Raw genomic sequence first — 26,021 nt, forward strand, 5'->3', positions numbered from 1 at the left:
GACCAGACATTAAATGAAACGAAAGTAGAAAATCGTTCAAAAAAGAGGAGGGCAGAGTTTTTGACCAATGTTCTGAGTTGGTGTCTGTAGTACAACTGTAAACACATTAAATGAAAGTAGAAAATAATTTTAAAAAGACGAGGGCAGAGTTTTTGACCAATGTTCTGAGTTGGTGTCTGTGGTAAAACTGTAAACACATTAATGGACTGATGTTTATTTTATTGTACATAAAAGGGTATGGATGAACTCTGGTGGTGTAAAAGCAAGAGCTCTGTAAGACTTTAAGATTAGAACAAAGCATAAGAGGCAGAGCCAGACAAGCACTCAAAGAGACCAGACAAAATGAGACGAGAACAGAAATTCAGGAGAGATTGGGGGCAGACTTTGACACGATAATGGAAGTTGTTTTTGGTGTTGAGAGCGAGGTTTTGTTGGAGTTAGAGAAGCTTGGCTGAACACAGTAACCTATGAATTTTGGAATGGATACAGCAGTTTTTAAACACTTTTTTGGTGAAGATGTGGGTAGTGTGCGTGCGGAAGAATGCTGGCAGTTTGGAAATGCCCCATGGCCTCTACGATCAGAATAAAGTAGACAAGACAGAGACATGCACACAGACAAAAACATGAGGTGAAAACAGAAATTCAGTAGAGGTTGGGGGCAGAGTTTGACACGGTAATGGAAGGGCTTTTTGGGTGTTGTGAGGGAGGGTTTTGTGCTGTTATGTAGGCTTGTGGTGTAGGCAGGGCTGCTGACAGCTTTTGCTGGGCCCGGGACAAAATAATTCGATAGGGCCCCTGATTCAATACCTACAATGTTATGGGGACACAACTTTGGGGCCCCTCTTTCCCTGGGCCAGGGACAACTGACCCCTTTGTCCCCCCTGTCCGCTTCCCTGGGTGTAGGGTTTGGCGGGGTTGGCTTGGTGGTCATTCAACTCTACTCTGAGCCACTGAGGTATTCAGGGAAGTTCACAGAGGGTGACAAAGGGGCCCTGCGCTCAGGGAGAAGGTGGGCCCCAAAATTGGTTCCCCATGACACTGAATGTGTTGTGGCTAACTCTTTGCTCAGACACAAGCACTTTACGTACAACCTCAGACACAGCACAGCGGACAGTATCTCTACGAAAAAAAGGTTTTTAATACTTTCTACCCAACTACAGTCAGACTAATGGCAAAGAAGAACATGACAGAACATTTTTGATTCTTTTGATTCCTTTGATTTTTTTAAATCACTTTTTTAAAATGTCTTTTGTCTTTTTCCTTTTTCTATTTAACATTATTTATTGACTCAGAGGGCCTGCACACAAGTTCCTATGTGCCTGGGCTACTAGTCCATGCACAAATGTTCTGATAAAGAACTTTGAACTTTGAACTTTGAATGCCTTTCAAATTGCTTCATCCAGGGACCCGGTCAAAGCTTTCAGTGGGCCTGAAGGTACGCACTGTATGTGATGTAAGCGAGAGATGGAAGGGTGTGTTGGGATGGAGGCTGTGTAGGTTCCACATATAAAAGGCTTTTTGTCCAGGGGGATGGGGCGCAATGGGCTAATGCAGTGTTTCCCAACCAGGGGTACGTGTACCACTAGGGGTACGCGAGCATGCGTAGGGGGCGTAGGGGGTGCGTGAAAAGTGTGGACTATGGAGCACATTGACATTGGGATGGAGTAAAAGATAGTGAGGGGGGTACTCATGGTATGGCAAAAAGGCTTAGGGGGTACGCAGGACAAAAAATGTTGGGAAACATTGGGCTAATGCACCTGGCCACATCCATTTCAGATGCATCGCCCATGGCGACCCAGGTTTGAATCCAGCCGGCCGGGGACATATCCGAACCCTACCCCATCCAGCTCTCTCACACTCTTTTTTTGTCTGCTAATATATCATCCTTTCTAAATTAAGGCAAAAAGCCCTGAAGTGTACCTTTTTCAAAAAAGTGTTTTTTCCCCATGGTTGAATACAGCGAAAAGGACAAAGAACATGGAAATGTACTGTATGGGTGTACATTTGGGTGCTTAGTAAAAACACATTTGTAAATACTGTACGTTTGGCTAATGCTGGAGGTCCGAAAGGGCAATAACCTGTAAGACCAGAGGAAATCAGACAGAGACAGAGATATATGAAGAGCTCTTTTCCAAAACGCTATATCCACCCTTTTTTACTTTTTTCATTTTAATATTGGAATTGACTGTTAAGATGTCCTATCATCTATGTGTGAATTCTTGCCATTCAAATATTTTGAGAACATACATTAAAACCTCTATAAAAATGCATTTTGCAATGCATTTCAATGGAATGCCCAATACAAAAATGTCAATTTCTCAACATTCTATATAATGGATATATCTCATTTTGGAAAAGAGCTCTTCATATGCACAGATGCATCAGTAGACCAGAGTAAATAGGACGAGTGCACGATGCCAATAGAAAAGTCTGAGTGAAAAGTTTGGACATGGGTTAATGGAAGCCTTTTTTTTTGCTTTTGCTTTTGTGACAAAGTTGTAGAGGCGGGGTGTGTAAATGTGTTTAAATACATTTTATGAACCGTTTGATAGCATGGATAAGTGCTAACATGTCTGAAATGAGACCAGACCAAGCTAGATGAGACAGATGGAGAGACAAAGAGTCTCAGAAAGTAATTTAAAAAAATGTCTGAGGGCAGAGTTTGGACATGTTAATGGAAACCGTGTTTCTGTGTTGTGTCAAAGGTTAGAGGTAGGGTATGTGAATGACTTAAAACACATTTCATGAATAGGTGGGTTGTGTTTGTGTGTATGAGGGATGGTTGTCTGAAATGGCCTAGATGAAGCAGGCAGGGACGGATTAATGCACAGGCTTGTTGTGGCTGCAGCCTAGGGGGCCCTCACCTAAACCTGCTGCCTAAAATGATTTGAATCTCCATGAGTCATGTCACCAACCAACGTCCTGTACCTGGGTTGTCGCAACTCTGCATGCCATGGCTCTGGGAGGGGACCAGGCCAAATCCTAAATCCCTAACTGGAAAGTCAGATAACCAGAGAGAGTAGAGAGAGATATATACTTAGAGAAGCTCTGCCATGGCTCTGGGAGGGGAGCAGGCCAAATCCTAAATCCCTAACTGGAAAGTCATATCACCAGAGAGAGTAGGGAGAGAGAGAGCTTCCATTGGCCCATTGTTTCCGGGTTCTATTATTGCAAGGGGGAGGGTGTGTGTGAAATCCCCCTTAACTAGGCAGTACCTAAAGTGCTCAAATTTACCTAAGGACTGTTCTATTCATTGTAGGAGTATTATGACACTCCCCTTTAGGCAGACCGGAACCTGGTCATGTTAGGTGCCCATAGCAACCTATTACATTGGCATATCTCTATATACTTAAAGAATCTCTGATATAACGTTTGCATGACGACAAGCACTCTTGGAGTGAGCAGGTGTGTGTGATTGTAATGGTGTCAAAAACTTCAGCCACCGTCAAACATGACGTTTCATGACAAGCCAACAGACAAACAAACAAGCAGAAGACTTGAATTTGCCCCTTTCATCTTCCCATCCCAGATGAGACCCTTCATGTTTTATCTTGTCAAAAAAAAAACACTCTCTATTTTTTTCTCTGTCATAACACTTTAAAGCTGCAATATGTTTTTTTTGTAGTCTTAACTAAGAAAAAAAGAAAAACTTTTCACGTTTCATAATGTAACTTCCATCAAAAACATGAAGCCTTGTTGTGATTTTTTGTTTGGGGTGTTTTATTTGTGTGGGTTGTTTTTTTTGGGGGTTTTTTTTCATCATGGAGCAGGAAACTGTATCGCTGTTGTGCAAGTCGCAAGCAGATGCCGGAAACAGATGATAATCATACACCATATGATGCTTCAAAAGAACAGATTTTAATTGCGCTTTCAGAATGATATTATTTTATTATTGTTATAATTCTTTAAAAAGAAATGTGTGTTTTGAAATGTCTTTTTCATCTTTAATTTGGCAGGAGATAAGAGACAACAAGAGCAAGAGAGAGAGAGAGAGAGAGAGAGAGAGAGAGAGAGAGAGAGAGAAAGAAAGAGAAGGAAGCAGGAAATGAAAGGGACAGAGATGTAGGAAGGCAGATCAACAAGTTGACTCCAACCTTTCAATTACGGCCGTTATGAACTCAGCATTATTGGAATACCGTCTTATTACACTAAATTACAGTACGTTACTATTGTTTTACTGTACTTGGGTCAGAAAAGGGTACTTACATTAACATTTACCGGTGATGTGGTTCATAGTAATGTAGTCCGCTTATAACAGTAAAATATCCAGCTAATTTGACTTCTTCTAAAGTGCATTTGGTCCCAGAATACTCTGTGTATTGAATTAACACTGCATTTTTTTTACTGTCTGTTCATTATGCTGGTGTAGATTTAGATGGATGAACCAAACTTTGTATGTCACATGTACCGGTAAATCCCAAATGATTAGTCATAATTGTGTATATTGTGTGTATAAAACATTGTGTGTATAATTAGTCATATTTGTGTATATAAAAATACACGAATTGCCTAAGCGATTCGAGAATATTATTTGGCAAAATATGTGTTTTTCGGAAAGTTTTCAGCTTGTTATGTTTTTAAATCAAAGTGAGGGCTGTGACTTTGCAGAGATGAGAATTTCCAATGATGACATTAAAGCACAACTCGTTTGGTTGCCGTTGTGTGTCTGTGAGATCCTCTATATTCAGTTGTCATGGTTTCCTCAGAATTCTCACTGTTTTACTCCCCAGTTCAAAGTCTGTGTGCGTGTGACAAAATGGAAGCAGCAGAAATCCCTTAGGCGACGTAGTTGTATCTCCTCATCTGAATCATCGTTTCTGTTGGATTCTCTCTCTCTCTCTCTCTCTCTCTCTCTCTCTCTCTCTCTCTCTCTCTCTCTCTCTCTCTCTCTCTCTCTCTCTCTCTCTCTCCCTCTCTCTCTCTCTCTCTCCCTCTCTCTCTCTCTCTCTCTCTTTCTCTTTCTCTCTCTCTCTCTCTCCCTCTCCCCTTCTCTCTCTCTCTCTCTCTCTCCATCTGCCTTGTACACACTTTTATTTCTCACACCCTCTCTCTTTCTGTTTCTCTCTTTCTCTCATTTTTTTTCTCTCTGCCACGTACACACTAGCTCTCACTCACAGACATACAGTACACACACTCTCTCTCTCTCTCTCTCTCTCTCTCTCTCTCTCTCTCTCTCTCTGTCTGTTTCATCTGTAATCTTTTCCTCGCCCCCGTTCTCGCTCCGTCCTCTCCTCCATCTGTGGAGTCTCTTCTCCCCCACCTGTTCCTCACATGCCACTCCTGCCAGCGTTCGAATCCTTCCCCCCTGTTTTTTTTCCTCTCTCCTCCCTCTTCACGTCCACACCTCCCTCTATCCCTCCATCTTCACCAACCCTCTCACTCTTTTTTTCCATCTCCTCCTCTAGTCTTTCTAATCACACCCTCTTTTCTCCATCTTCTTCTCCTCCTTCCTTCCTCTCCTTACTCCTCCTCCTCTTTCCTCTCTTTCCTCTCCTTCCTCTCCTCCTCCTCTGCCTCTTCCTCCTCTTCCAACATACATCCATACCCTTTCCTCTTTGCTGTAATCCCACCCCTTTTTCTCTCCTCCTCCACCTTGGCCCTTCCTCCATCTTTTCATCACAACCCGACATCTCTCTATCACTTCCCTCCTCCTCTACACCTCTAATTAACCCTTGCTCTAGCATCCTCTCCCTTTCCTCTCCTTCTCCTAATGCCACCATGTCACCATATCCTCCTCTACCACAACGCCCTTATCACTCCATCTCTCTATCACACAACATGAACGCATGCACGCACGCACGCACACACACACACACACGCACGCACGCACGCATACACACACACACACACACACACACACACACACACCACCAACGCCCTGTAGAGAGAGATTCTGCATTAAGAATACCCGGCCCAAAAAGTCTGATAACCAACCCCCAATGTAGGGCTCTATTTATATATCTATATTTAAAGTTCAAAAAGCGCGAACCTGATGACGCACTGGGTGAAACGCATTGTTCGCTCTGAAAAAAAAAAAAGTAAAAAAAAGCACGGTAAACAGTGTCTTTGGAATTTTCTTCATATCTAATATTTAAAGGGACACTGTGTGAGATTTTTAGTTGTTTATTTTCAGAATTCATGCTACCCATTCACTAATGTTAAATTTTCATGAATATTTACCACAACCATGAAATTCTAAGTATTCATTATGACTGAAAAAATTGCACTTGGGGATCTTCTCCATGGTCCGCCATTTTGAATTTCCAGAAATAGCCATTTTTAGCTGCAAAAATGACTTGTACAACCTAAAAAATATTAGTTTATTACTTAGTAAATTATCATGAAAAGGTCAAATTTGGCAATAGGCAACATAGTTTCAATGAGCAGCATAGTTGCGTGTCCCTTTAATTTGACTTGATACACCTCTGTCTCCGTAGCAACCTGACCCAGACGGCCCCGGTCTACATCAAGCGCTGCTGCAAGGGCTTCTGCATTGACATCCTGAAGAAGATCGCCAAGCAGGTCAAGTTCACCTACGACCTGTACCTGGTCACCAACGGCAAGCACGGCAAGAAGATCAACGGCACCTGGAACGGCATGGTGGGAGAGGTAAACAGACACACACACACATTACATTGCAGTTGGCAGTCGCTTAAAAACCAAAGCGACTTTCAAAAGAGGACATAATCAAGCCAACATCACAAGCAAATACAAAGTGCACAGGAGATATACAGAACAACAAGTGCAGTTGCAAAGAGGGTTAGTTTTTTTTTTTTTTTATCATAAAGAGTAAATAACGAGTACACACACACACAAACACACACACACAAACTAAACTAAACTAAACTAAACATCATGTCAGGAGTCTGCCCTGGGGCAAGGCCAGTTCAAGCATTAGTCTAGTAGATTCTCTCGAAAGAGGAATGTCTTTAGTTGTTTCTTGAAGGCTGCAAGAGATGTGCTTAGTCTTGCTAACTAACTAACTGTGCTAACACAAACAAACAAACAACACACCAAAACAATAAGCAGAACAAAACAATAGTACATAATCACAGATTGAGGCACTCTTATTATACTGTGCATAATCACCATGGGGTATACCAAGAAACTGGCTCAGTTGTAAGCCAGGTTAAGTTAGCCATGAGGTAGAGGTAAATCATCTAGTAGAAGAGCATGGAGTTGTTGTTTTCTTAACTAAAAAATGTGTGCCGTTATATCTATTAGCAGGCCTACCACTTCCTGTAGGTAAACTAAAGCTGGGCTTACACTGTGCGACTTTGGCCCGATTTTGCCCCGATTTGGCACTCGCACGACTTTTTGAGAGTCGGGCCGATTTCTTGCTCAATCGCAGGTCAATCGGGAGTCTTGCATCGTGCAGTGTACATGGGGTAAGGACAAGTGATTTCGCCTCACGGTCGTGCAATCGCAGGGTCGCAAGAAAATCAAAACGGTTTGAAATTCTGGTCGAGGCTCGTGCGTAAATCGCACAGTTAAAGCAGTGCTACGACCCGATTTGACACTTCACATGTACAAATTAATAGGGCCGTGCGATTCGCTGTTGAGCGCGACCTCATCTCCACCTCAGGTGCACATGTTCCCTCCTCTGCAGACCGGGGAAACATGCCTGTCGCGTCGTACGGTGGAAGCATTTCACTCGCACCCGACTGTCGGCTCGTGTAGTGTGAGGACGTGAGTCGTGAGCTGTGAACTTTTAAACAGTGAAATTCCATCGTGCAGTGTGAGCAGAAGCTTAAGACCCACGAGTGAAAATATCGCACAGTGTATGCCCGGCTTAAGCCAGGTTTGTCACTTAACCATGTTCTTAGTATACCCCCTAGAATGGAATGGTGGGATAGGGAAGCAAACAAATACAGTACACAACGACAACAGCCATTAAAACAAACAACACTACCACACGTTATAAGGTAACAGCTGCATACAAGTACAACAATACACAATAAAAATTATGATGAATTTACGACCTGTACCTGGTCACCAATGGCAAGCACGGTAAGAAGATCAATGGCACCTGGAACGGCATGGTGGGAGAGGTAAACAAACAAATAAACACACACAAACAAACAGCACACAATATTACAGTGTTCATTAACTGTATCAATGGCAGAATCAGAGGACCTGGAATACCGTAGAATGGAATGGTGAAGTAGAGTTAAAACCTACAATGTCTCAACCCAACTCGCCAATTTCTGACTACCTTGGACCAGACTGCAATTTTTGACGTCAAAGGTATGCCCTTAAGCCTAGTTCACACATATCGCTGCTAGTTACTCGAGTGAAGTCAATAGAATGTCTATATGTTCCAGCGAGGCAGGTAGGCGAGGACAGTACAAGCAATGCGATGTGGGCGGATTCCGACTTGAAAATATTTTGACTTTGAGCGAGGCGGGGAACCACCTAAATAAAGACAGCAAAAACTAAGTCCACCAGTGTGCGGTGATTCTTCTTCCTTACTATGGATTACTGATGACTGCACTTCACCAGCACCTGGAACCTGGCTGTGCATAGGAGTTCCAGATCTTTCAAGGCGGGGAACCAATTTGGATGCAGAGTTGGTTTAACTGACAGCACTTCTCGCTTGTGCAATGGCAGTTAAAGCTGCGGGAACGTTTAGCGAACGTTCCACGACCGAGTGGCGAGTTGGCGAGTGAGCGAGAAGAGAGTATTGTATGTGAACGAGGCTTTAGAGTCAAAATGTGACATGCACCTCAAAAGCACCCCCTTGTGGCTGCATGACTTCACCGACAGTTAGGGTTAGGGAAAGGTTTAGCCTTAGCCAAGTGGCCAACATGTGATGTGGCAGGTATGCCCTCTACGTCAAAAATAGCAGTCTGGTCAAAGGTAGGCAGAATTTGACGAGTTGGGATGAGACTGTTGTTGTAACTGTGTTGTTATACAGTGCAATAAAAATCAAACACAGCAAGATGACGCAATAGAACACAGCATACAACACCACAACACATCATACCACATAACGCACCTCAGCACAACACAGCTCCACAAAACATTACACAACATCACATGGGAGATGGGAAGAGGCGTAATGATTAATACACCACAGCAACAGTACACAACAAGTAGCAACCTCGTGACAAATGATAGTGCCGATTACATCCATCGCTCCAAGGCAAGCGTTAGGCAATGGCATGCAGACAGACAACAAACAACGTGTCATATCCATGATGAATGCTGACATCACACAATAGCAGTGGCTATAAGCCAACCAGATGTCACAATGATGTGGGATGATGTGATATACAGTATGGACAAACAGTATGGTCATACAGACACATGCACGTACACAATCACGCGCGCGCACACACACACACACACACACACACACACACAAACACATACACACACACACACACATACACACACACACACACACACACACACACACACACACACACACACACACACACACACACACACACACACTGCTGATATATTACAGTAACGATGGCCATAAGCAGCAGACGTGTACACACACACACACACACACACACACACACACACACACACACACACACACACACACACACACACACACACACACACACCCACACACACACTTTAATACAGCAATCCATACTGTCCACAATGATTTGATACCTCCGTGAGAACATGTGCAGTATTAGTAAATGTTGTGTAACTAAATGCACAGGAGTTACACACACTGCAGAAATAAATGATGTGTCATAGCCATACCTCAATGGGATCTCCATATACGTACCAGGGCTTGACACTGGCTCCTGCCAACCGGCCAAGTGCTGGTAGAACTTGGCTGTGGCTAGTAATACTTTCACTGTCACTAGCCAATGTGGCTGGTAGTTTACTCTTTGGTCTGACATATGCATTATAGTAGCCTATATTCTGTTGTTTTCCCCTTGTGCATGAATTGTTTGCATTCAAGTTCAAGAAAAAGCCCAGTAACTTAGTTTCTGTTTGCTTGATATACTTCCATGTAGAAAGCTGTACACTCATCTTGATTTAGCACCTCATCTTTTTAGGTTAGACATACACTTATCATAATAAAGAAAGAAAAAAACGTACTGTACTACTGCATTATGTAATGCACATCTTACAGCAGTTACACTCATTGTAATTATAACATTAGTAGTATGATATTAGGTATTACATAAACAAATGTGTGTTAATTCAACACTTTGAGAGTCACCGTGTTCATAATTTCAGTACTACTGAAATTAGTATTTTGTAGCTATGTAAATCCAGTAGCTATTTACCCTGGGCCAAACCACTGTAGACCTTATGCCTCTATAATCTGTACTTATGTCTTCTTTAAACTCCTCTTTTTTAAACCTTATTTCATTTTCTCTACATCTACTTATTTGTCTATCTACCTATTTTTTCTAATCTGTCTACTTTCTTCTCTTGTCTTCTTGCAATGCTTTCTTGCTTCTGTCTCTCTTTTTTACCTTTTTATTTCCATTTTTAACATTGATGTTTAACCATTTGTTAAGCACTTTGAGCTGCATGCCTTGTATGATACTGTGCTATACAAATATAGTTTTTAGTAGTAGTAGTAGTAGTAGTATTGGGCACTAGCAGCTATGTTGGCAGAGTGTAAATGGCTAGCATGCCTTCATGAAGCACAATAGTTACGAATGGTATTTCTGACCAAATTAATTCATTTATTGGAGCCAAAATTGTAATTTAGACAACATAGCTGCTGTTGCCCAGTAATGCACACCGTTCCACCAGTGGAACGCTCTAATAGACACTGAAAAGTTAACTACCCTACTACTAGTGCTACACTACAACGACATAAAAGAGGGCCTTTAGTAATGCACAACAACTTGGTCACAGCCATTCTGGTAACAGCAAATTTATGACGCTGCGTCTTAACGGGTTAAGCAGTCCCACCGAATATAAGTGTTGTAGTTTTGTGCTTGGGTGCAGGGCCGTCGCTAGGCATAAGCAGGGTAACCAGATTGCTTAGAGCCTCAACCACTTTGCCCCCAGAAATGGGGCCTCCGAAATTGAGATTGACTAAAAAACACATTATTATTTACTTACTTACTTACTTACTTACTTACTTACTTACTTACTTACTTACTTACTTATTTATTTATTTATTTATTTGTTTGTTTGTTTGTTTGTTTGTTTGTTTGTTTGTTTGTTTGCTACAAGGATGGCCCCTTGAGATGTGCCATCTCATTTTCGAGGGGGTCCTACTGACAGTACAGTACAAAAACAGAAAATAAAACAAAACAGTAGACATACTTATGAGGGGGGCTCCTGACCAGTTATGCTCAGGGCCTCCAAAACCTTAGCAGCGGCCCTGTTGGGCACTGCCAGGCTTCTTGGCACAGAGCACAGTAGTGCCCACAGGGGATTCAGCCTCTCTTAGAGAGGCATCATGAAAAGACTACTGAGCTGATATTGTAACATTATCACATCATTAGCAGTCCTACTGAAATAAATACTACATCGTTTATATATCAAGCCTTTCCAACAGCAGACTTGTTGGCACAGCATAAATGGCTACAAGGCCTTCATATACAAAAATCATTATAATTGAAACGATTACTCACAACCATGAGAATTCATAAAAAGTGTACCCCTTATTTTAGTACTTATGTTAGAGTATCTATGGCTATGTTTACATGACGTTTTTAATAGTAATAAATGTAATAGTTCAGTCGAATTTGCTTTGATCTTTCATTTAATTCCGAATTGTGCAGTGTTTACATGACGTTTTCAAAGTGGAATTAAGCTTTATTCAGAATTAAAGTGAGTTAATTCCGAATTAAATTTGTCATGTAGGTCCTAAACGTAGCATATGTCACATAGATTTCACAACATAAGCACTCCTGCTGGAATGTGCTGTGATAGCCCCGTGCTGTTGTGCTAGACACCAACACGGCTTCTTGGAGTTTCTGCTACTCTGAGAGAGTATTTTATAAACGTTACTATTGATAACGTTGAAATTATTACCATTATCATTTCTTATTTTATAGTGTTTAATGTACTATAGTATTTCTATCCCACTGAAATACACACAGTAACACTGTAGTTTTGGGCACTGGTAGCCTTCTTGGCACAGTGATGCTGACTGGGGTATTTATTTATTTATTTATAAATGCTGTGATTTATAATATTGAAATGATTACCATCATCATTACTTACATAATTACACCATTATCATTACTTATTTCATAGTGTTTAATGTACTATAGTATTTTTGTCCCACTGAAATACACACCGTAACGCTGTAGTTTTGGGCACTGGCAGCCTTCTTGGCACAGTGATGCCCACTGGTGTTTCTTCCACTTTGAGGGACTATTTAGAAATGTTGTAATTTATAACATTGAAATTATTACCATTATCATTACTTATATTATTACACCGTTATCATGACTTATTTAATATAGTGTTTAATGTACAATAGTATTTATATTCTACTGAGATACAGACCCTGGTAGTGAACATGGCAGTGTTGGGCACTGGCAGCCTCCCTGGCACAGTCATGCCCGGTGGTGTTTCTGCCACTCCGAGAGGGAGACGTCATGAGACGGGAGGAACTGGTGCCGTCAGCCATAGTGTCGTCTTGCATCCCGTCAGCGCATTAGGGCAACAAGTTAGAGAGAGACAGAGAGAGAGATGGGGGAATGGATGGAGCAAGGGAGAAAGAGGGCAGACGAGAGAGAGAGAGGGAGAGAGAGATAGAAGTTGGAGAGTAGTATAGGAGCATCTTATATGTCATCAGTGTAATTATGACAGTAAGTTAGAGAGAGATGGAGAGGGGGATGGATGGATGGGTGGAGGGAGAGAGAGAGAGAGAGAGAGAGAGAGAGAGAGAGAGACAGAGATAGAGATAAAGAGGGAGAGAGACGTAGAAATGCCTTTGCATGGCATTAGTACTGAACGTTAGTGAATAGGAGAGGGGGGAGGAAGACAGCCTGAAAGAGAAAGAAAATAGAGAAAGGGGCGATAGGATAAGTGCATAAGGGCAATAAGTTGAAGGAAGATGGACATGGAGGAAGTGAGAGAGTAAGAGATAGAGAGAGAAAGAATGAAAGACAGAGAGATGGCTTTGGGGAGAGAAAGAAAGCGAGTGAAAGATATGATGGAGAGAGAGGAAAAGAGAGAGTGTCTGTGTGTGTGTGTGTGTGTGTGTGTGTGTGTGTGTGTGTGTGTGTGTGTGTGTGCGCGCGTGTGCGCGTGCGCGTGGGCGTGGGCGTATGTGTGTATTCCTGTGTTCATGCATTCATGCGTGTGTGTAAGAGAGAGAAAGGGGTGATCCGTGGGGAGGCACATTAGTCGATGTGTTTGAGTCTCTTTTTATGTGTGTGCGTTTGTGTTCATGCATATTAGTGTGAGAGAAAAGATGAAAAAAACACAGAGACAGAATGACAGAAATAAAAAGTAGACTGAGAGGGAGAGAAGTGAGAAGACCGATAAGTGTTGGGGTGTCCTTTGGGTAGCAAAGGGAAGGAGATTTGCCCCTCCCAGCTTCGAACCCGGGTCTGTGTGGCAAGCCAGGTGACATGGGGGGACAAAAGGGTTGGCCTGGGGAGAGAGGGACAGGGGACCCTGAAATGGATCCTCAGTAGGGGCTGAGATAAAAAGATCGGATCAAGATCCAATATCGATTCATGTTCGAAAAGAGTGATATTGATTCACAACTTTGTGGATCGATCTTTTGCAGATGATTATAGGCGCTATTTTCTCAAGCGCATCCTGCAGCTCTCTTGCACATTATTTTATGCACAGTATTTTATGTTTGAGTGGGCATCAAAGGCTGAGATATTTAGGTTTTTATAGCCGGTCTTAGAATTCTAGGAATAAATGGGTTGAAGTAACAACCTAGCAATACAGAAGATCGATATTGAATCGAATTGGATCGGCTCATGGATTGAATTGGATCAGGACCTTCTGGATCGTATTCCAATCGATCCAGAACCCGGGTCTCAGCGGTACTAAATGGGGGTGTCCTATCGAGATGGATTGCTTGTCAACATAAGCTACCAATAGGCTACTAACATGATCAAAACGAAAATGGGCCAAACCTAACACCATAGGGCAGTCCCAGGTGGTTCAACGGGGACCCACTTTTTGGACTTAAGTATGTCCGCGACCTATCCACCCACCACACACCCACCATAGTCTTACCCTAGCAACGGATTTGTAGCAATATTAGCGGGCAAACTATTAATGGAAAATTTGTTAGTTTTTTTCAATTGCTAACAAGCGCTCACCCATACTTTAGATACTTTTTCTAAACTCTTAACACAGAGTACCACCTACCAAGCACAATGAGCCAAACAGTTCATTTTCTTCTCAAAAGCATGCACTGTTAAATATACACAAAGAAATGCATTCATTGACTGCTAATTGTGTGAAAAAGGCATGTAATGTGTCAACTGTATGGCAATGGAAAGCCCTTGGTGTGCTAATTGTATTAAGAGTTTTGCAAATGTCGCTGAGAATTGGACAAAAGTTTGTTAGCAATTGAAAAACACTGTAATGGACCAAAACATCTTTGGCTGCTAATATTCCTAAAGTTCCACAGGACAGGACCATTTGGTTTCTAAACAAATTAAAGAATTATGTTGGCTATTAGCTGTTAGTCTACAGGTACCTGCCTTTGGTTATTCTTTCCCAACACCACCGATTGACTTGCATTGGCTTTTCCCCCAATGTTTTCCCCCACATGGCACACGTCACGCCGCTTATACGTATAGGGCTAGGGGCTATACTATAGTCCAGTGTAGTGGCTTGGCAGGTCAGCTCGACAAGTAGCTCCCATCAAAGTGCCAGGCATATGAAAGCAGGAAATGAGAGTCAAATTGGGGAATCGAGATAGAGAAATACAGAGACAACGAGATGGGGATGAAAGTTTGTGGAAAGGTGTCGATGCTTATGAGTGGTACAGGAAGGGTTTGATAAAGATGGAAGAGTAGATTTGAATCACAAAAAAAAATGGAAATATGAGAGAGAGAGAGAGAGAGAGAGAGAGAGAGAGAGAGAGAGAGAGAGATTCTTTTGTGGTCCATTCCGTTCTTCTTTAATAGCATAAAAGCTCTGTTTTTTGCAGTTAGCCGGGTTTGTGGTCCTGCCCAGAGGGCTAGTTGGGTAGAGAGTAGGGGTAGAGATGGTGTTTGTGTGTGTGCGTGCATAGGTCTGTGTCTGTATCTGTGTGTGTGGGTGGGTGTGTCTATGCCTGTCAGCGTGTCTGAGTGATGATGGGCATCAGAGAAAGAAGGATGGACTTACAATGACAGAGAGCAGAAGGTAGATAAGGAGCCCCCCTGATTTGGTGTGTGTGTGTGTGTGTGTGTGTGTGTGTGTGTGTGTGTGTGTGTGTGTGTGTGTGTGTGTGTGTGTGTGTGTGTGTGTGTGTGTGTGTGTGTGTGTGTGTGTGTGTGTGTGTGTGTGTGTGTGTGTGTGTGTGTGTTCTAAGAGCTATCCAAGGGAAATCAGATCTTAGACGATGTCAAATGTCATGCGAACACGCAACCATCCTCCATCCTCCATTTTGAATGACACATTGACACAATGTAGGCTACAAGTCTTCATCTTTTTCTGTATTTTCTCTCTCTCTCTCTCTCTCTCTCTCTCTCTCTCTCTCTCGTTCTCGTATCTCTATCTATAGCTCCTCCTCTCTCTTTCTCTTTGTCTCTGTATCTCCTCCTCTCTCTCCGTCTCTCTATTTCACACGTGTGCCTACAAGGAGGCAGTATCGTGAAACGCCCTTTTAACGTTTTGATACCCATCAGCCCAGAAATCAACCACATGATATGACGTGATAGTGCTTCCCAGCATCATCATTTTTATATAGAAACTTTTAAAAAATGATAAGTAGCCTCTTGTAACCTACTCTACCATCATAGATTTTATTCATAAAGTTTATAATGTTGTCAAACATGAAATCGTGGGGTGTATCGAACCGTAGGTCATGAATCGTGATACAAACCGAATCGTGAGTTGAGTGTACCGTTACAGCACTACTGTACACACACTCTTTTTCTCTTCTTCTCTTTCTCTATGTGTTTCTTTGACAGGATTTGTTTTTGTTTCTGTTTCTGTTTCTGTTTCTGTCTCTGTCTCTCTCTCTCTCTCTCTCTCTCTCTCTCTCTCTGTCATTAGGCAAATGAACATCTCGTTTGTGCATTTAGGAATCACATCAGCTCATTTAGCCGTGCTGTGTTTGGTAGGGCCTGCGGCTGCACACACACACACGCACGCACACACACACACACACACACACACACACACACACACACACACACACACACACACACACACACACACACACACACACACACACACATACACACGCACAAACAAACTCACACACAAACGAAAGTTCAAAACATTATGCATCAAAACATTTTCTAGTACATTATGTGTTGCATCATTGCAAGATAACTTGTTTGCAGAGAATCCCTGAAAGGAAAGCTCATGTCTGCATGCGTGCACACATGAATGCCCGCACGCGTGCACAGGCAGTACACAGCACCCGAGTAGAAGCACACACACACACACACACACACACACACACACACACACACACACACACACACACACACACACACACACACACACACACACACACACACACACACACACACACACACACACACATACACACACTTACAAGTGTCAAGGCAAGAATTACATCACCAAATTAACGGCCCGACTTTTTCCAATCCCCTTTCTGCATAAAAATCTTTTAACAAAATCATCATAGTCTGAAGTGTCGTCTAAGAGGGTCAAGGCATTGGGGCCGGGGCTCTCTACAAAAAAGTACTTTCAGACGATGCTGAGATGGTAATCGTCGGATGTGAGCATACGCAAATTCAATTAAGTGTGCTTGATAGCTGAAATTGGGATTGAATTTGGAGTTTTTCCCCCCCGCTAATTGCAATCCTGTAATCATATCTGATGAGGAGATGCTGTGTGTGTGTGTGTGTGTGTGTGTGTGTGTGTGTGTGTGTGTGTGTGTGTGTGTGTGTGTGTGTGTGTGTGTGTGTGTGTGTGTGTGTGTGTGTGTGTGTGTGTGTGTGTGTGTGTGTGTGTTTGTGTGTGTGCACGTGCGTGCGCGTGTGTGCGCGTGTGTGTGCATTTGTGTGTCTGTGTGTGCACACGCGTTTGTGCTTATTTATGTGTCTCAGCAGCTTTCGCTTCAGACAGACCACAGATTGTGTCCCAATTATAATCAGCTGCTTAGGACACACAGAAGTTATAAGTAACTCCGTAATCTCCATTATAATCACATAAGTATTGCAATCACATACAGTGGCATGACACAATAGATCCCACAGTTACACCAGATTCACTGGAGACAAGGCACATAGACATGTAGCGCCTCTGATATGTAGAGCATTGGCAAAAGCTCCCATTGGCTTTCAATAGTATTAAATATATCCATATACGTTCATGGGAGAAAATCCACTGTAACACCCACCAACAAATAACTCATTTGTTGTAATAACTTCCTGCCAACGTAATAAAACAAATCTGCTGTTCAGTCGTAATAGCCCGGACAAGTTAAACATAATAATTTCCTGCCAAAGTCATAAGTGTTGCCTTATTACGTTGGCAGAAAATTGCTACGATTGCAGGAAGGTCTTACATCAGTGAATTTTCTCAAGTCGCCACTATGCCTTATGATCTGGTGTGATTTATGAACAAAGGCATTGCTATTGATATTAAATAATACTGTGCCCTATAATCTTGTTTGGCATGTTCTCACTAGCCTAGCCTGATTATCATCGACTTCAAAATCTCTTCAAGACTTGGTCTGACCAAGAGCATAACAATTAACATTTCCCAAAAGGCATTTTCCAAACGGCCTCCCTTGGTTTGCTAATGATTGTTTGCTTCTCAACAAAGTGGGAGGAGTTCCCGTATTTGCGGGAACTCAGAAAGTTACTTGCATTGCTCTTGACCTGACTGGTAGCAACGCTGAAGCTGTGGCGTCACTAGGAGGGCACGGCCTGGATATCATATACCATCAATAATAGTATAGTAGTATAAATTATCTACCATATATGTGTAAGACCTTGGAGGTATTGCATTAAATCGTATGCATACCTGTATTTATGTGTGTGCATAGCAGTGCACAGTCCTGGGGTGAATTTCTCAAAACCAAAGTTGCTAACTACATTAGCTATTTTGCTGTTTTCAATGCATTTTCCCATTGGCAACTACCGAAGTTGCTAACAGGCTAACAACTTCTCTTTTGAGAAACTCACCCCTGTTTTGAACCTGGTAACTAGAACAGAAGCAGTACAGAAGCCCTTCCACCACATATTCCCCTTTGTCCAAATGTGTAGCAGCACCCGCATGCTGTATCACTAGCCTGATTATCATCGACTTTCAAATCTCTTCGAGACTTGGTCTGACCGAGAGCATAGCAATTAACATTTCCCAAACATTGACCCGCCTCCCTTGGTTTGCTACCCAGGCTCTGCTACACTTGCCCCTGGAGAAGCAATCAACTTTGAGCATCTCCAACGGTCCTGGGTAGAGGCATGTTCAAGGCAGTGATGTGGTTTAAGCAGAGACGTTCTATTGGGACTAAGGAAATGTTTGGTTTAAACTTTGTCTCAGCCTTTTCTGCCCTCGACCAGTAGCAAACCAAAGGAGGTGGGTCAACCATGCCGTTTGAGGATGTTAGTCGTTGGGCTCTTGGTCAGACCAAGTCTCAAAGAGATTTGAATGTCATGACAATCAGGCTGTTGGTTTGCTACTGGTTCTTTGCTTCCCGACTAAGTGGGGGGAGTTCCCGATTTTTCGATATTTGTATTGCTCCTGGCCTGACTAGAAGCAACACTGAAGGTGTTGAGTCACCAGGAGGGTGCGTCCTTGCTAGATTAATGACTGTTAATGGTGCAATAGAATAGAATAGAATAGTATAGAATAGAATAGAATAGAATATACTTTATTGTCATGCAAGCATGAAATTTGTCTCTGATCTCACCATAAAAATATAAATGTACATTCACTCCATTGAAAACTCACACTCTCAAAACATATACACACATAAAGCATTGCATACATCCCCTCCCTCTAGCCACCCTTCTCAGCATACACATCATATATGGTAAATAAAATGTACAGTACAAGTCACAAAAAAAATGTCACAAAAGTCACAAAATATACAGTACAAGTCAGGTACAAGATCTACTACCACCAGAGCTACTACAGAAGAACTTCCACCGCAAACTCCCCTTTGTCCAAATGTGTAGCAGCACCCGCATGCTGTATCACTAGCCTCTGGGCCTCTCGATTGCATTACATAAAATTTCATTCAGTTAACGACTTCTTAACGACCCAGAGTGAGTTGTAGTGGATTAGGTACCGTGGACATTCTCCCCCCTGGAGTAATGTGGGGTTCAATGCAGGACATTGTAGAGGCAGGACCAAATTCAACAATGAAGACAGGGGGCAGCCGTGGCCTAGTGGTTAGAGAGTTGGTCTTTCAATCTAGGGATTGCTTGTTCAAATCCCCCCTGACCTCGCCCTAGTCCCTATATCTCCATCCATGGCTGAAGTGTCCTTGAGCAAGGCACCTAACCCCACATTGCTCCAGGGACTGTAGGCCAATACCCTGAAAAATAATAGTTGTAAGTCGCTTTGAATAAATTAAAGTGTCAGCTAAGTATAATGTAATGTAATGTAATGCCATGTAAAAGACGATTTAGAAAGGGTCAAACCTGCTGAGGGGACAAATGCAAGTGTGTTTTCAAAATGTTGTCTTCCCTTGAAAAAGGGACCTTCTAGTATCATCAGTGTAAGAATAAAGTAAGTAAAGTAAGAATAAAGAATAAAGAATAAAGTAAGAAATAAGAAAGATGTGGAGCAATAGAGATAAAGAGAGTGCTTTATATATAGGGGAACAGTTTCTTAAGAGGTGTTGGATGTAAGGCAATGGCAAATTCTACATCCAACACACTTTAAAATAGGGTCAAATAATAGTCTAGTCACACACACACACACACACACACACACACACACACACACACACACACACACACACACACACACACACACACACACACACACACACACACACACACACACACACACACACACACTACTACTACTACGTACTACTGCTACTACACACACACACACACACACACACACACACTCACACACACACACACACACACACACACACACACACACACACACACACACACACACACACACACACACACTCTGACATCTGAAATCCCACATACAGTAAGAAAGACATAATTTCTGGTCCACACCTCGTGTTCGGCCAATGGGACAGTTTTCATCCACCTGCTGTACAGTATTTTATCACTACACCAGTGGGAGCAGTTTAACTGGTGAGCAGTGTTGCCAGATTGGGCGTTACTTGCCCAATTGGGCTGCTTGGGATGGCCATCTGCAGGTAAAAACTGTAAAAAAAGAGAAAAAAAACCCTGCCATTTTAAGCCCATGGAAATCAATAAAACTTTTTGAAATTGGGAGGAATTTAGCGCCTCCAGGAAGGAGGACACATCTGGCAACACTGTTGGTGAAGGAGGAACTGAACTGTGCAGCACAGGCGGGGGGGGGGGGGGGGGGATGATGGAGTGGAGCAGGACAAGGTCAGGCCAAGGAGGAGAAGTGTGTTTGTGTGTGTGTGTCTGTGTGCTTGTGTGTGTGCGTGCATGCGTGCGTGTGTGTGTGTGTGCAGGGGGGTCAGATTATGAGATATATTGATGATTGAGATATATTGATGAGATATTTTTATTGGAGGGGTTGATGGAGGAGTTAGGCGGTAGCAGATGAGGAGTGTGCGTGTGTTTGTGTGTGTGCGTGTGTGCAGATGTAGGAACAGACGTTGTTGGAAGGGTTGATGGAGGAGTAGCAGGTGAGGTGACACTTCATTTCGCTTTAGCGATGCTTTTCAAGTCAAGTCGGTTTCATTGTCAATTTCTTTACATGCGCTGGTCATACAAAGAATTGAAATTACGTTTCTTACTTTCCCATGCAGACAGACATAGACTATACACTCTAGGTGTGGACATAGACAATTAAGGGCAGATTATAGTTCAGCTACGGCGACCGTTGCTTTTGGTCGCTAACCTCTGTTGATGTTATAGATCTGCGCACGAGGTCTCATGTCGTTAGCCACATTTGGCTACATAGCTACAAGACTACAATACAGTAGTAAGACTGCAGGCATTGTGCCGCGAGTGCTTAACTGATGTATTGTTTGTTTGTTACTTACTAATTCAGTCATTGTAGCTTCATTTATTTGCACACACTAGAAAGAAACCGTTCGTATTTCACAGAATATTGACAGTTTTGCTCTCGTAAACTACCGGAGAACTGTGCTGCCACGAGAACAAGGAAGTAGCGAGACGACCAATCACAGTGCCTTTTCTCTGCGACCTTCGCAACCGTCTGTCGCGTAGACAGAATTTTCTTGAGGCGCGCGCCGACGGTTGCAGAGCCTCTGCGCGGGGGGCGTGGCCGCACACAGACGGTTGCACAGGCTCTGCAACCGTCAGCGCCAATAAGTATAAATTGGCCTTTAGACATAGACAGTATACATACATTACACCTAGAGTACCTATACAATACCCATACAGACATATAACGTTCAAGACTGGGCAACAGCAGTCATACATACTGTAGAACATATTTTGAAAAAAAGTAGTGTTTTGCATTCCAGTTATGTCCTGTTGTGACGATTCTGGTATGGTGATAGTAACATATTGAATAATAATATATATAAAGTAAGCAATTACCCAAAGCGGCTCATAGTTACTTTAAGTACAGGGTGTTGGTATCAGGAGCTGCGTGGTTTTAGGTGACTTGTTACAGGGCACCTAAGCCCTGGAGTGAGATAGGGAGTGGAAGGGTGGGGATTGAACCTGCAACCCTGTGATCTACAGTCCAACTCCCCAGGGGTGTAGTGGGCGCGGTAAGCGGGGGTACGCAGTCCACCCACTTCTCCTGAAGTGAGATTTGAAAAAAAAAATCTTGCCCATGTTTGAATACAAAAAGGAATGAACACACAGCAGTATTGCAGGTGATTGACCAAACAGATGACAACGGGAAAGCAATGACAGTAGATTAAGGACAGTTGTTGGGGGGCTTGACATGATAGGTTGCGTAATTATTTTATGACATTAAAAATCGCGTACCCCCACTTTAAAAATCCCCACTCCACCACTGCAACTCCCTAACCATTACACCACGGTTGCCCTGTGAGACATATTTATTTATTTATTTATCCTTTATTTAGCCAGGATTGTCCCATTGAGACGATTGAGGAAGTCCTGGTCAAAATGGCAGCATACATATAGTTACAGACACAAACACATTGACACGGGACTGATAAATGTTACTTTATATTCCCACATTAAGAACAATAAGTTTACATAAAGTTTACATAGGTACTGCTGGCAGGCAAGGGTGGCAGTGGTAGCAGCGCAGAACTGACATTCAATGACTTTCAAATTAGGGCCCGACCGATATAGTTTTTTGCAGGCCAGAATGGAGGTAGAGATGTTTGAAAAGGAATGAGAAGGGAGGGAGGGAACAGGCAGAGGTATGTATACTGATGAAGAGGCCCGCCGACAGGGGTGGGGGGGGGAAAGGGGTATGTTGTCCCGGGCCCTGGGAGATAGGGGGCCCAGTAATGGGTTGTGCATTGTATGTATTGGGTAGGGGGCCCTTTCAGATTACTTTTTCCTGGGCCCAGCCAAAGCTGTCAGCGGCCCTGCTGAGAAAGACCATGTGGGGCGATGGCAATGAGAAAAGTCCTAAGTTACAGTATAACTTGTGACATAGTAGCAGGGCTCCCCTCGTAATGGGTAATGCTATTACACATTTCAGCTGGGCTCAAACTACACAACTTTAAAATCATATCAGATTTTGATGTTGGGTTGCACCACACACATAAAGAGAATCGCAACTGTCTAATGTTCTCCCCGATTGTTAACTCAGAGACAATGTCCGACGTTCTATTTCCAGTTGCAAATATCAAACACTGCTTTATGTCTACGATTTGTAGTCAGCAACTTTTTGAACCGACAAAATCCTATCTTAGAACTTCGCACACGATGAAGCTTGCGATGATCCTGGGGCGTAACGTTCCACCGATTGTTGTATGGGGGTTTTCAGCTTAGAATCGGGCCAATAGCAGTTTGAGCCCAGTAATAGAGAGAGAGGGAGAGAGAGATGGAGAGAGGGAGCAGGAGGAGAGGGTGTGTTTGGGGGGTTTAAAGGCACACTGTGTAAGATGTGGCCAGAATAGGTATTGCCATATGCTTCTCATTGAAATTGTTCTCATCCAAAATTCTCTATTGCCAAATTGTATCCTTTCATTAATATTTGCTAAGTAATAAACTAGTATTTACTAGTATGAGCAAAGTAACTTTTGCAGCTAAAAATGTCTATTTCTGGAAATTCAAAATGGCGGACCATGGAGAAGATCCCCCTTTTCACGAATGAAAAGTGCAATTTTCCCATTCACATTGAATAACAAGAATTTGATGGTGGTGGTAACTATTTGTGAAAAAGGTAACATTTGTGAATGGGCATCATGGATTCTGGAAATTAACCACTAAAAATATTACACGGGAGTAGATAGGAGGTGTGTGTGTGTGTGTGATGTGACATGCTTTACACATTTAGCCCCAAAAGGGAAGGGGGAGCTATGATGGAGTGGCTGAGAGCGAGGCAGGGCCAGGAGGAAATGGGTGATGATGGTGGGGGTCAGATGGAGGTAGAGATTGAACGAGGGAGCAGGGAGGAGTGAGGGGAGGACAGAAGTACCTTAGTGTGATGTAGTACATGATTTATCTTATGATAAGGGACAGCAGAGGGAGAGATGAAGACGGATCTTGAACATGATGTAAGGAGAATGGGATCGTGTGTGGAAGAAGGGAGGGGAGGAGGAAAATGAAATTGAAGACGAGAAGTGAAGGAGACAATGAAACAGGGATGAAAGAAAGGTGAAGAAGAGAAGAGAAGAGAAGAGAAGAGAAGAGAAGAGAAGAGAAGAGAAGAGAAGAGAAGAGAAGAAAAGTGGTTTATGACGCACAAGTACAAGATTTTTTGCCCATCAAGAGGAGAAGAGAAGAGAAAAAGAGGAGAGGAGAGCAGAGCAGAGCAGAGAAGAGAAGAGAAGAGAAGAGAAGAGAAGAGAAGAGAAGAGAAGAGAAGAGGTATATGACGCCCAAGTATACATGATTTGCCCCATGAAGAAAAGAGAAGAGAAGAGAAGAGAAGAGAAGAGAAGAGAAGAGAAGAGAAGAGAAGAGAAGAGAAGAGAAGAGAAGAGAAGAGAAGAGAAGAGGTATATGACGCCCAAGTATACATGATTTCCCCCATGAAGAAAAGAGAAGAGAAGAGAAGAGAAGAGAAGAGAAGAGAAGAGAAGAGGTATATGACGCCCAAGTACATGATTTCCCCCATGAAGAAAAGAGAAGAGAAGAGAAGAGAAGAGAAGAGAAGAGAAGAGAAGAGAAGAGAAGAGAAGAGAAGAGAAGAGAAGATAAGTGGTATATGACACACAAGCACATGATTCCCCCTATGAAGGAAAGAGAAGAAAAGAAAAGAAAAGACAAGACAAGACAAGACAAGGTATATGACACACAAGTATGTGATCCCCCTATGAAGGAAAGAGAAGAGAAGAGAAGAGAAGAGAAGTAGTGTGTGATGCACAAGTGCGAGTACATGATTCCCCCCATGATAGGGAGCTGGTTCACACATTTACACATTGACCTCCAAAGTCGGTGACCAGGGGGTGGTGTATGATGGAGGGAATGAGAACAAGAGGAGGGCAGAGAGGGTGGTGGGGGGATGGATTGGAGGTTGTTGCGTGCGTGCGTGCGTGCGTGCGTGCGTGCGTGCGTGCGTGCGTGTGTGCGTGCGTGCGTGTGTGTGTGTGTGTTGTGTTTGACGTCGCAAAGCAAGTGGGCAGAGAGAGGGATGGGGTAGGGGTGGGGGTGGGTGGAGTGCGAAAGTAGAGAATGAATGAACAAGGGAGCAGGAGGAGGTGTGTGGGGTTTAAGAGTGGAGTGGATAGGAAGTGTGTGTGTGTGTGTGTGTGTGTGTGTGTGTGTGTGTGTGTGTGTGTGTGTGTGTGTGTGACGTGGCAAAGTAAGATGGGGACAGATAGAGGGGTGTGGAGGACAGGCAGAGGTGAAGATTGAACAAGGGAGAAAGTGTGTGTGTGTGTAAGGGGGGGGGGTTGAATAGAGGGTGTGTGTGTGTGTGTGTGTGTGTGTGTGTGTGTGTGTGTGTGTGTGTGTGTGTGTGTGTGTGTGTGTGTGTGTGTGTGTGTGTGTGTGTGTGTGTGTGTGTGTGTGTGTGTGTGTGCGTGCGTGCGTGCGTGCGTGCGTCTGTGTGTGTGTGTGTGTGTGTGCGTGACGTAGCATATGATTCCCCTCATTGCGGAGGGTTGTGTGTGCATGCATGCGTGTGTGCGTTTGTGTGTGCGCTGACCCACTTCGGTGCGTCACCCAGGCACTGGGTATTTATGGGAGAAATGACCATTTACCCAGTCACCACGGGAGATGGATGGGGAGAGAGAGAGAGAGAGAGAGAGAGAGAGAGAGAGAGAGAGAGAGAGAGAGAGAGAGAGAGAGAGAGAGAGAGAGAGAGAGAGAGCAAGCAAGCAGCATACAACTACAGAGGTGATAAAAGAGGGAAAGATGGATGGGACTAAGAGATGGAGAGGAAGAGATACTGAGAGAGAGAGAGAGAGAGAGAGAGAGAGAGAGAGAGAGAGAGAGAGAGAGAGAGAGAGAGAGAGAGAGAGAGAGAGAGAATCTAGGGATATGAAGTGTTGGATGGTTCAGAGGGAACAGCATGGTTGTTGAGTATTAAGGGCAGTCCATCCTGTGAAGGAGCGGAGATAGAGAAAGAAAGAAAGAAGGAACAGTGGATGAAAAGAAAGAAGAAAATATGGATAGAGAGATGTGGAGCAGATATATACTGTGTCTCATATCGCGCACTTGGTGCAAATATACACAGATTTAGAAAAAGAGAGA

The 26,021-nt window shown here is 43.2% G+C and overlaps 1 protein-coding gene across 1 annotated transcript in view; it reads left to right on the forward strand.

Moving 5' to 3' along the window:
- grin2bb (glutamate receptor, ionotropic, N-methyl D-aspartate 2B, genome duplicate b) overlaps positions 1–26,021 on the forward strand; it is a 330,977-nt gene that overhangs the window by 212,888 nt on the left and 92,068 nt on the right. Inside the window, exon 10 of the mRNA XM_063199452.1 lies at positions 6,438–6,609. Coding sequence (XP_063055522.1) covers positions 6,438–6,609 — 172 coding nt within the window. The remainder of the gene's footprint in view (positions 1–6,437; positions 6,610–26,021) is intronic.

This window comes from Engraulis encrasicolus, chromosome 1 (genome assembly GCF_034702125.1).
Source record: "Engraulis encrasicolus isolate BLACKSEA-1 chromosome 1, IST_EnEncr_1.0, whole genome shotgun sequence".
Lineage (NCBI taxonomy): Eukaryota > Metazoa > Chordata > Actinopteri > Clupeiformes > Engraulidae > Engraulis > Engraulis encrasicolus.